The following is a 12935-nucleotide window of genomic DNA, read 5'->3' on the forward strand; positions in this document are numbered from 1 at the left end:
GGTAGCCAAAGGTCTTCAACAACTCAAAAAAATTGAAATGATCTCATTAAGACTTGGATGATGTATAGTTAAATAACTACTCATATTAATGCCTAATAAGACAATCTCCTGTCAGGATACCGTCATCATCACAGTACTGAATCTGTTGTAGAGGTATTAAATGACATTTGCCTAAATACAAACTCTTACCTAGAGAGCAGGGATTATTCTGTCTATCAGTACATCAGAAAAAAACTGCCATGCTGTTTGCCGTCTCACAAAGGATCTATTTTTGGTCCTTGTCTCCTCCTCCTACTGTAAACCTCTTTGCTTCCTCTTGGCCAGATCCTCCAAGAGTGCAAGGTGTCATACAACTGGATCTATCTGGATCTCTGACCAAATGCCCTCTGTCTCATTGAGAGACTGTCTATTCTATACATTAACATTTCCTTCTATTAAGTATTAAGACACGACTGTGATGGCCATATTTGGGGACAAAGAAGAAAGGTTGAAACTTAGCCAGTAAGTAGTGGCAAGATTTAGAGAAACGTATTTGTGTATTCATGTCCTGCAGTATCGGCTACTGTAATGCTCTCTTCACTGGCCTCTAAATAATGTCCACTTGACAACTACAGCTAATTCAGAATAATGCAGCTAGAATTCCAATTCTCAGGTCTTTGCACCCGTTACCAAGTAGATGCAAAATTGAACGTGTGAAGTCTTACTCATTGTCTATAAACCCCTTACGGCTCTATATTGACCATCAAAAACATGGCGCAAAGCTTATTCTTATCTTACACTCAGTCAGTGACAAATGTTGAGCCATACGCTTCACTTTTATTATTCCTTGCGCCCAGGGGTGTGGCAGAAGGTGTGGTCTGGAGCATAATCCAAAAATCTCTATCTTACACCCTCTACAAATCATTACGCCACTGACCAAGAAAAACCTGGTCTATAGTGAAAGGCGCATGCAAATAAAATAAGGATACAGGTAAGAAAATTGGGGTAAGGGTTGCTTTTCAGGCTACGTTTTTGATTGTAACCCCTTGTCAACCAATAGTGAAAGTAAATAACTGTAGAACTTTTGCCTATGAGACCACGGTGATCAATCTTTTTGAACAATGTGCCCGATGTTTGATAACAAAACCACCCTGAATGTGAACTGGACACACCCCTAAATGTATTTAAGCTTTTCACCACTGACCATGCATTTTAGATTGTCAAAATAGGGCCCTTAATGTTCTGGGCCCTAAATATATCTCGGAAATGCCTCTCGAATTTGGACCTTTTAGATCTCTATGAGCTGGTCAGCTAGTGGTGCCAGAAGTAAACAGACTGAATAGCAGTAAGCCCATTGCTAGAACCAGCTCCCCAAGGAGATCAGATCAGCCCCAACTATAACCTGTTTTACAGTAGACAGAGGCTAAAAAAAAACACTGTATTTTCTACGGCATTCAATGAATCAGTTGACTGCTGTGTGTGTGGGTGGGTGGGTGTGTAAAGTGCTTTGGAGCTGTAGAATTAGATTATAATACTGCTGCTATTTATTTCATATTTACTACTTATAGTTTAAGTGTCTTGGGCTTAAAGTTTTGGCACACTGATTGACCTCTATGTACAATAATGTGCTCCACAAATAAACTTGAACAAAACAGCTTATGCCAGTTTATGAAACTCAAAAATGGCGAATAAAGACTGTACACAACCAATCTATTGGCTAAATAAAAACAAAATAGAAGAAACTATAATAGCCATTTCAGCAGCTAATAAACTGCGATTTGGTGTGAACCTCATCTGTTCAATATAATTTTGTTCTCCTCTAATGGATTGCCATTGTGAGGGTGTGAGGACTGCTGAGGGGATGAAATAACATATTGATTGCCACTCTCTGGGGATCACGCTGGATTCTCTAGCTTCTATCTCTTTCTGTTCGCCTCGCCTTTAACCTGACCTGATTTCAAAGTCTGTGTCTGCCTTTAATGTGTTGCTAATGAAGCATTCAAGCACATATGTGCAGAGCAGCAGCCCCACCCAACCCAAGTGGAAGCTGTGAATATCATTCAGGTTAAGTATTTATTGAGGTGTAACAAACTAAATTACCTTTTCAATGCGATCAGTGCAATTACAGAGAAATACCACTGGGATTAGTGGCACAGGTAGCAGCGCTCACAACGAATTTACACTTTAGCCGTTGATTCTGGTAACTTCCACAGCAGGGATGGTCTGCCAAGAAGTGTTCTCTCTCTGTTTTCCTACTTTTCTTCCTGATTTCTTTGTCCTTGTTTAAAGTGTTTCATTCTGCCTGATTGACTCAGCCTTGTGGTTTGCTGTGTTACATCAATATGAAATATCTCCACATTCATGTAAGGCATTTGTGTACAGAGAAAAAAACAGACACTTGTTATGAACTAGCATGGAAACAGCAAACAGTGAGACATAATTGATGATGAACAGCAGTTATGTGTTCACATGTCTAATTTTACACCAGCGAGGCTCATTACAGAGACTATTCAGTTCTCAACAATCACTACTAATGATAGCCACTCACTGTTCCTGCTCCATGCCATTTTAAAATCTGTTCATATTTTAAAACCGAGCCACGTCAACATGATGGGGATCAACATTCTTTTTATACCTGATCCAAATAAAGCATGTGGATTACAATCACTAAATTCACACTACTTCTGGTAGTCTGTAGACATGCAGCCATATTACACTTGGCTGGAATGGACCACTGTTTTGAAATTATACAAATTATGTGTACTGTATACACAATTCATCAGAATAATATATACATATTTTATAATATTCTAATGCTCTCTTGTTTGGGTACCACAGAGAAACTGCAGTGTGTGAGTACTCATGGGAGTAGAATCACTGCACTTGAACAACTATAAAATTACCAGAGTGGCATGTTTATTCAGCACAGCTGATTAATTACGTCCCAGCAGATTTGTGATCAGACTGCATTCTGCCTGCAGTGGCTGCAAATGTTATGACAAGATCTTATCTTGAGGTGTCTGTTCAGTATTCACATTGGGCAAGTATCAAGGGCACTATAGATACACTTGGAAGGCAAATAAATTTCCCTGAGGGAATTTGTTCCAATCGATGCATGTCTCAGCCAAAGCCAAAATCATATAAGTAAAGGCACTAATGTATCATAATACTCTTCGTCTGACCTTTCAAGGCCACAGCTCATAAACAAGAGACAATTTCTGACTCATGCTCATTTGAAAGAGCTCTGGGATGTTCAGTTATGATATGAAAGGGGAAATGTGTCAGGTCTACCTTTTTTACTTTAGATGAACATTCTTGGATCACAAATAAATTTCTTTTATAGTTCAGATTACAAGTAACATTTGTTATGTTAGCTGTCAACTGCCATAGTATCTGAAATACTGCTAAGTATGTCTAGCAACATTTTCTTCAATATGTTTGAGAATCCCCTCTGATGGTGAAATTAAGTAACAACAAAAGAGAACATAACTTGTTTTTGTTTGAACGGACTGGCATCTTTACTTGTGTCGTTTGATTGTGCCCAAACATAGTGCTGAAACATCTGTGGCCATCTGTGTGTGTGTTCCAGCTTGAAGGAAATGTCAGTGGCACAGTGGAGAACAGTTCAGGGGAAATAAAAACACAAGCATTCAAGAACAAACTGCCAGGTGTCATTTGATATGTAAATGAAAAGGAGACAGTATTTTGCATAGATCAAATCCACCCAGAGGACAGCCAGAGGACGCACAGAAGTGATTTTACTAGACACATGCAGCAGAGGAAGATCACACAAATGAAGCCCTGCAGGAGGATAAGGGAGAAATAAACCGGGGGATAAATGTTGAGGAAATGATTTACAATTCTGACAAAATTTTGATTTGTGCACAGGAATTAAGAATTTGTGCTCTGAATATAATCCCCCCCCCCCCCCTGGTTCCTGTAATACAAACAGTGCCCACCACATTTACTGGCACCACTGATGAATAGAATAATGAAAGAGGAATAACTCTTTAAATCCAACCTTAGAGAAAAGCAAATGTACTCAGTTAATACATATTTTATTTTATTTATTTATCTGTAAAATTGCTTGTAGTAGAAATCGACAAAAGTGGTTGTTTCATATAGTAGGTATCTGTAACCTACTCTTTAATTTCCCCCGTGCACTTGCCTTGAGTAGACCCTCAATAAGTTGGTTACTGTTAGGGTGTTAAGAGTCCCAAACTTCACCCAATAGATAAGTTGGTTAATGTTAGGGTGTTAAGAGTCCCAAACTTCACCCCATAGATAAGTCGGTTAATGTTAGGGTGTTAAGGCCAAACTTTTTTTTATATTTAATTCAGTTTGTGTTTGATAGTTTGTAGTTTGGTAGTTTACTATTTTATCATTATTATTATTATTATCACTATTATTATTATTATTATTATTGTTATCATTACTATTGTTTTGTTTTTTTGCTTTGTTTTGTTTGTTTGTTTGTCTGTAGAGCACTTTGTGCTTTGTGCTTGAAAAATGCTATATAAATACATTTTATTATTATTATTATTATTATTATAAACTTCACCCCATAGATAAGTCGGTTAATGTTAGGGTGTTAAGAGTCCCAAACTTTACCCCATAGCCACTTTTTTCCTTCCTGAAAGAGAGAGGCCACTTGGGCAAAGTATTGTAACAAGCACTTCCTATTATATACTGTATGTACTAATAATCTGTAGGTACACTAAAATACATTATGTATGGACAACGTGTGTACATGATATACATATTGTTACATAGGTTGTTACACTGTACTTCATTATGTAGATTCACTGAAACAAGGACCCCATAAAATAAAGTGTTACAATATTCTTTTTAACAAAAACACACACAAAAACACAACTACAACAACACACAATCACAGACCCTCCACCACATTTATACTTCCACCTTGAATGTCTGTTGGAAAAAAAAAAATCTGACCACAGAACACGATTCTAGGCAAAGTCCCAGTAGCATTTAGCAACTCCAGCCATTTACATTTGTAGTTACTGGACAATGTCCTTTGTGATGTTTTTAGACATGGTGATCAAATGTGCTACTATGACAATACTATTTTCAAGGGGTCCCAATAACTGTGGCTCCTGTCTTTTTGTTAAACATGTTCATTTATTTTCTTAGAATAACATTGCTTTCCTTAAAGGTTGATATTTTATTGTGAAACTAAAATAAATCACCAGAAGATTTTTTTTTAATGTATTTTTTACTCATCTTTACCAGGTGTAAATACAATAAATAATTAGTTCTCTTCTTATTCTCATTCATGTCTATGGGTTAATGTAACAAATTATGGGAGATCATTCTAGTCTTGCATGCAGGAAACTAAGTAAATAAGTAAATTATGCAAACAAACAAATTAAAGCAATTAAAGTGAAATAATTGTAAATCATCTACTCAATATGCATTTAACTCCAACCTGTATCCTCTGCAGTGTAATGAAAATAACCTGCCCATGACAACTTTATATTTTGAAATGAGCCGCTCTGATTTAATTTAGCTGTTTTACTTTGATCATTTATTTGAAGTGATGAGCCCAATAGAGACAGGACACAGACACGTCCCTTACACAATATCACTTGCACAAGCCCAATGTGCAGTGGATGGAATGAGATGGACACATTTAATGAATGCACATTCCAAAGCAACCCTCAAAAATATAAATGTCCTGAACATCATACACATCATACCGAGAACTCACTGATGACAGCCTGCCACATTTAGCCACCACATCAAAGTGATCCTTCCTCCAAAAACATCCATAAATAAATATTTTGGAATGCCACATGAATATGTAATGGTTTCAATTCTGACACAGATCAATTCTACCCAGTGATAATTCATATCTCCAGCTATCGTCAATTTCCATACAGGAGGGGACCTCTGTGACCCCTGCCTACTCCCCAACCCCCACCCCCCATCCTGAATATGTCTCAGTGAGAGGAGAGAACTTAATGAATACACCACACCTGCATTTCCTCACATCTCTTTATGACTTAATCATAGCATTTCCTCACATCTCTTTATGACTTAATCATAGCATTTGCTCTGGTGGTCATGACAAAGCTACGCTGAAGGGGAGAGAGGGATAAAAAGACAAAAGGGATGTAGGGAGGTGTGGAGAAAGAAGGAGAGGAAGATGAAGGAAGAAATAAAGAGGGAAGCCAGAAGAGTGACACAGGATGAATGAAAGAAGTGAGAGGAAAAGAGAAAAATAAAAAGAGAGAGTGAGACAGTGTGAAAGGGTGAGGCATAGAGAAAGAGAGATGAGGAGAGAGAGAGAAAGAGAAAGAGAGATGAGGAGAGAGAGAGAGAGAGAGAGAAAGAGAGATGAGGAGAGAGAGAGAGAAAGAGAGATGAGGAGAGAGAGAGAAAGAGAGAGGGAGAGGGAGAGAGAGAGGGAGAGAGAGAGCAGTGTGAAATGAGAGTGCCCCAGCCCAGATGGGAAGTGTGACAGCGCACATTTGTCTGTGACAACCTAATCGCCCTACGCTGGAGACGCCGCCACACCAAAGTGACATCACAAGGGGGAGGACAAGCTTCCAGTCATCATGGCTTCATCAGGATCCCTTATCTCCCATTAAAATGCACATTCATAGCCAACCATTACCAGCACAACAGACAAATCCTACACGTCTCGCCACCTGATGAAAAACCGGCACAAAATAGCCATTTTAGTGCAAGATGATGGCCACAAGAAATGTAAAATTCAGTTCACATATTATATCATGCGGGTATTACATTATAAAGTGGAAATGCCAATGCACTAAAACAGTTATAGACTCAAGCTATATAATGCCCTATGCAATGTTTTCAAATGAGCTCATAAACTCATAACATTGTGTCAGACAATCAACTTTAGACAAATAACGTTCAGCAGTGCTGAAAACATCACATTCTATTCAGCTTAATAAATAAATTACAGCACAATATGATTCTATCATTCTGTTTATGGAGGTTATAAATACATTACACAATAATATAAAAGCAAATATCATGCATATTGCATGTAGACCAGAGATGTCACAGAAACAAAATCTCAAGTATACTTCCATTACCTCAACACTCATAGATTTAAATATTTAAAGGCCCCGCAGCATAAGAAGGCCCACTTTTACAGGGCCATTTTTTACCCCTGTGTGTTTGCTCCTGGAGAATTGTCCCCATTCTCTTGGCTCTGTAACCACATCCTTCCATCAAGTGAGCCACACAAGCTCAAAGCTCTGTTCAGTGGGGAACTCGTGTGACAATTCCTCATAAACACAGGATGAAATGAAATATACAGATCAGTTAATCCTACACACAAGGGTCACAAACACAACAGCGATATACTGGAGATGTATATGATAAAACTGTACACTTTGGTCTGAAAAGTGCATATGTTTGGCAATCAATACCACGACCCACAAGTGGTGGCTATGAGAGAATGCTTTTCCCTGTCTTTCACCAAGAGGCTAAGGTCACTGAAATGTGTAAGCCTGAATGAGGTGAACTTGAACATTCATTCATTAGGCCATTCATTAAATACAATTAGCTACATTTTGAAATATGTTTGTATGAGTACCTAGAGCTGGTATATTCTTCAGTAGCAGTATCAGTAACAGTAGTCTACCAAAATGCAAACCAACATGCAAATTAACATAAGTAGCAAGAATGAGCCCAGCAGGGGAACCAATCTTTTAATGAGCATTAAGCTACAGCATCAATCATTGAGTCACAAGAAAAACAACCACCTTGTGATTTTTGGTTAGGCACTCCTGACACTGACGACATCACCAACCAGAACTACTCAGGAATGACTGCTCAGGGGCAGTAGTTCAAACCACCAAACTTTCCGCCCTTGTTTGTGATTCAAACTACCCTTTCTAGAAACATCAAATCCAAGAATGATGGATCGGACTACAAAGGTTGCGACAGAAGTTAGCCAACTACGCTTTCTAGAAACGCACCCTGGTCAGACCACCAACTGAAAATGTAGCTTTCACAGCCCAACAAAAAACCTGAAGAGGCATGCTAGCAAGACTTCCATCGGAAATCAAGACACATGGGGTCCTGGGCCTAAAAAGGATTGCTTGGCTTAGGAGTAAAAACAACCCATTAGCCATGATTTCCATTAAACACTTCCTCAATTGATACTCAGGAATGAGGAAAAAGAAGAATTATTGGCAACACCTCAGCTCAAAGCTGTGATAGATAACAATTCATGATAGAGTCTTTAATTATACCCGTTATGTATCTTTTGAAATGATTTGGCTATGGAGAATACAAATTGATCTCCACTGTCTGATAATTGAGTATTATTTCTCATCCCTGAGTTTGCCTTAAGAGTGTTTCTTCAATGGAGAGGCTGGGAGTGCTTTAATTAAAATGAAAAACTGCAGCATTACAAGCTACATGTAATTCAAGGGCAAAAGAACACTGCGATCATTTGTAAATATGCACCAATGGCATCAGACAGGGAGAAAAAAAATCGGATCTGTTGATGCATTTTCTTATTAAGCGATAAAGACCTGAAAAAGCCTGTCGAGACTCAGGCTGAAAACTTTTTTCTTTTTTTCTAAATAGATCAAGTCAAAAATGATTTTTTTTCCATTTTCAGTGCTGCCTCTATCTGTGCTGCTTTCCCTGGGTTTTGCCATATGCTGTTACATTTACGATTTGCCCATTTATTCTGCATTAATAAACACCCATCGGAGAGAGAGGATAAACACAGCAGCAGGAATGAAGATGTACGACTCACTGAAGGACAGACTCAAATCAACCGCAGAGAAGCCGGCCCAGGTTGCAATTAGAGCTGCTTTCTAATTGAATTACGACACCGTATGCTCTTCTTGGAGGAAATACCAGACTCTTGTTTATTCATTTTCTGTTTTCAGTCTTGGACTTGAACAGAATGCTGATGGCCGTCAAAAAGAGGCACCAAGAGCCTTGAGGTTGTTGACAGCTCTTGCCTTGAGGTTTTGGTGAATTAAGAGGGAATTAATTTGATTGTTTGAGGTGATGCAGACATCGGCTGGCTCGGGGTCTCCCCAGCCACCAGTGGACCAGGGCCATACCCAGCTGCCGTGGTAAACAGATATGAAACACACAGCATCAATCTCTTGTATTAGGTAGAAAAACAGCTTGACTTTGACCTCAATCTGAACCATGTCCTTCAGCAGCATTCACTCTTTTCACAGTTTGTAGTGTTTTTTCCCCATCTCGTCAAAACCACTAGAGACCACATTTGTTGCTCTTTCAGGAAAAGAAATTCAACTGTGTCTTACACCCTTTGGGTAAGATTTAATGAGCACATTTCCGGTAATGAGTCCCTGTGTCTCTCTGTACAATGTTCAGGGGCCAACACAAAAACTGTTTAACTGAATGGGAACTTTTAGGGAACCTGATGACATGAAATGACATTACAGAGAGATCAAAGCCTTTGTAAAATGTGTATGACAAGAGAAAATTGTTTAACATGTTTTGAATTTCTGTTCCTATGAGTTCCTGGTGCCACAGACATAATGCATAATGCACACAAATCATTAAGTCAATATATTGTATATTCTTATAAATCTGACATAATACACTATCAAATTATTTTCTTTTTTTCAACAAAGTGTGAATCAATGGCCTACAATGGTACAGAATACAGTATATTAAAACCTGTTATGCATAACATGTTCCAGTACCGGGTCATTTACCCCCCTCCCCCACCTCCCCCCAACATTCTAATCTCATTGCTATGTAGCATAGCAATGTTAAACACCATTTAAAAGCTTTGACTCTTGGGAATCCGAAAATGGCCAACTTTTTTCATGTACAATCTGTATAGTGCTGTACATTCTCAGATTAATCTTATTATGTCTAAATTAAATTTGATCCAAAATGCCCCCCTCCCCCCCCTCCGCTTTTGGTGCTACTCTGACTTCTGGCTGCAGTGTAGCTGCAGCACCATAAGTAGATGAAATATTCACAAGAATCCTTAGAAATTGAATCTTCATGTTGTAATATCCAATATTAGTTGTACAGATGTATAATTTATCTTATACACAACCATTGAACAAACAAAGTAAATGCAAAAATAGAGACTTTTTGTAATTATTTGTGTAGTCAGTCTATATCAGAACACCTGACATACAATCGAAATAGTCCACAAGAAACCTCAAAGTGTTACCTTTCATTTGAGACCAGGATTATGCTTCTACACCAAGAGGTTGCCACACAGTAAGCCTTTTATTGTCAGTGTGCATGTTGGGAACCCAACAGTCCTATGGGGAGTTTCCATAGGGCATTTTACAAAACGCATGAGCATACCTTGGCAAATAATGGTCCAAAGCAGTCATTTTTTATTCTATATTGATCTACTTTTGCACACAGCTTCACAAGACCTGGTGCTAGGGCTCAGTTGTGTTTCTAAGTCATCTCAAGTGAGGGCTGAAATGGTGGTCAGTTCAGAGATATTTGTTATCCGGCAAAAATATAAAACAGTATTCAAGCCTCTGTACCTTTGTGCCAGTACTTCCCACAGCTATTCTGATTGTTGTCCAACAAACTATAGTGTCTAAGCTTTCCAAAGAGGTCAGGCATTTGATTATAGGCCAAAGTATGTAGGAGCAATGATCTCCTAAGCAGATGATGTACAATGCCGGGCAAAATACTCAAAATGGGCTGTATGCAGAAGAATTTAACATATAAATTACTGAAGTTAAATCCCAATCCTGTCTATACGTCAGGTTCCAAATACTAAATGAGCCTGTCCCCCATTACACCTACCTGACTTACTCTCACCAGATTGGAGTGAAGGTATGTACATTTCATTAGAACTAAATGGATAATTTGCCACTTAAGGCTTAATTGAGTCTCCCTCCTGAGAGCTCATTTAGGTAATTGCCAGGCCTTTCTTGCAGCCTGTGTTTTGAGGGTCTATCGCTCCTGTAGCTGAATATGAACTCCATAGCAAACACCATGCTTTAGGCTACACTGCTAAGAAAGCTTTATTTTCAACATAAAGATACAGAAAGTAATTTGTAGAAATATTTCCATAACCAATAAGCCAAGACCAACTGATTAAATAGTAATTCAAATAGCCTTCAAGTCAGAGCTCAGAGCAGGAGCTTGTCCAGATGATAACATGAAAAAGATCTGCCAGGTTCTGCACCTGACCTGTTATCTGATTCTGAATGTACCTACTGTCTATCTGGATAAGCATGCCTGCAAATGTGACAAAATGACAATTAACCTATTAGGACTAAATGTAAATGTGACATCAGCTCACCTGATGTGGAAGAGAGCAGCATAGGCCTCACTGCCTGCCAGGACATAGCTGATCCCAATGGAAATGCTGGAGAAAGAGAGGTGTTCATTAATCAGGTGTCAATTACTGTAGCATTAGCAATTTTAACGGCTTTCCATAAATACATACACATACAGTACAAACTTGCAATGTGCACTGCACCCACAGCCTAATGTAGGGTTAATCAGAAAAATGTGTAGCTGTATCACTTTACAAACTAGATCTAGACAATAAGCAAATAATGGAAAATGTATGTAAGTAAACTGAAACCATAAATTCTATTAGCACAGCACTGATAGGAAAGACGCATCCTCCAAAAGATTATGATCAGCTATTCACATATTTGCCCTGAGTAAGAAGGGACATATATTCTGCCTCCCACCCTCTGATGATGCCCTCTTCTAGTCCTGTTACACATGCTTTAGCCACAGGGCAGAAGCACGCATTCCAACATGCTGTTATGGCACTGCTGACGCACAGTAAGGGAACCCTCCATACGCACGACTGCTGCTTCCTACACAAAAGAAAGGAAGACAAATGATGACTTCTAACACAAAGATTTGAGCTCCTCAGCTGCTGGTCTTGCAGATCAACCATAAAGTCTGGCTCAAGCAGAGCAGAGCAGACAGCAGGGCTGCATCTGATAGACAATGCAGCAGAGACACTGTGGACAGGCAGGTGGGGAGAGACTTTACGGACAAGCCCGCTGATCGATCGCCTGGCCACTTGAACACAATGAAGGGAGCATCGATTGGCTATATGTTAGTGAATCCTGTCTAAATGCTGATAACAAGGCTCATTCCATTGGCAGACTTGACCAGTGTTGTGGGGGTGATACAGCTGACATTATGCGGCAGATCGCTAAAGATCTTCTGGTAAGAGCATTTCACTGTCTTTGAAGCACTGAGAGACCTTGCACGGGTCCTTCAGTGCTTCAACCCTGCGGAATTAACTTTCTATGGTCTGAGAGAAGCACACAAATGTCAGAGTACTCCTGACTCCATCCTCTCTCACTCCCTCCTTCAGAGCACTTCTGAAAGACAGAGAGATATTTGTTTTAAAAATAGTTATTTTCGAGGCAACTTGGGTGCTAGTAGAAAATGACTGAACGCATTATTCAAAACGGAGCATAAGGCAGCGGATAAGTTAGGGCAACCTTGATCAGTAGAAGGAAAAAACTCATTATGCAAACGCCTACGTTATAAATAATGCCACCTACAAAATGAAGTCAGCACAGTAATGCTCCATTCGTCATCCCCTGCAGAATGCATCAGACTGGCCGAGCCATTCTTTTTTGTGGTAAAAAGAAAGGCAGAGAGGATGGAGGGGGGAAAACTTGGTTACGATAGCAATGACATTTCACATATAAATAACATTCAACTCCCTGGCAGTCTTTGGGGGCATGGAGAGGATTAAAAACCTACTTAGTGCCCGCGTTCTCCAAGGTTACGTCCTACCTCCATGCTAGACAACGCAGGCGAAGGGCTGATAATGCACTCAATCTCCCGGCTTTCATTAACCTTTGCGTCCTTAAAAAATTGATGAGTCACCCCGCACTTGGGAGACCTTCTCCACAACCCGTGGAGGTGACCACTGGTGCCACTGGAGGTGCATATACGTAGAAGGTGTGTATACGTGCTGCATGCGCAGT

General features: G+C 39.4%; 1 protein-coding gene across 1 annotated transcript in view; it reads right to left on the reverse strand.

Annotated features, from left to right (window-relative positions):
• Positions 1–12935, reverse strand: part of si:ch211-51h4.2 — a 97831-nt gene that overhangs the window by 57454 nt on the left and 27442 nt on the right. The window contains exon 7 of the mRNA XM_042057473.1: positions 11267–11332. Within this exon, the coding sequence (XP_041913407.1) occupies positions 11267–11332 (66 nt within the window). The remainder of the gene's footprint in view (positions 1–11266; positions 11333–12935) is intronic.

This window comes from Alosa sapidissima, chromosome 12, assembly GCF_018492685.1.
Source record: "Alosa sapidissima isolate fAloSap1 chromosome 12, fAloSap1.pri, whole genome shotgun sequence".
In the NCBI taxonomy this organism is placed as follows: Eukaryota; Metazoa; Chordata; class Actinopteri; order Clupeiformes; family Clupeidae; genus Alosa; species Alosa sapidissima.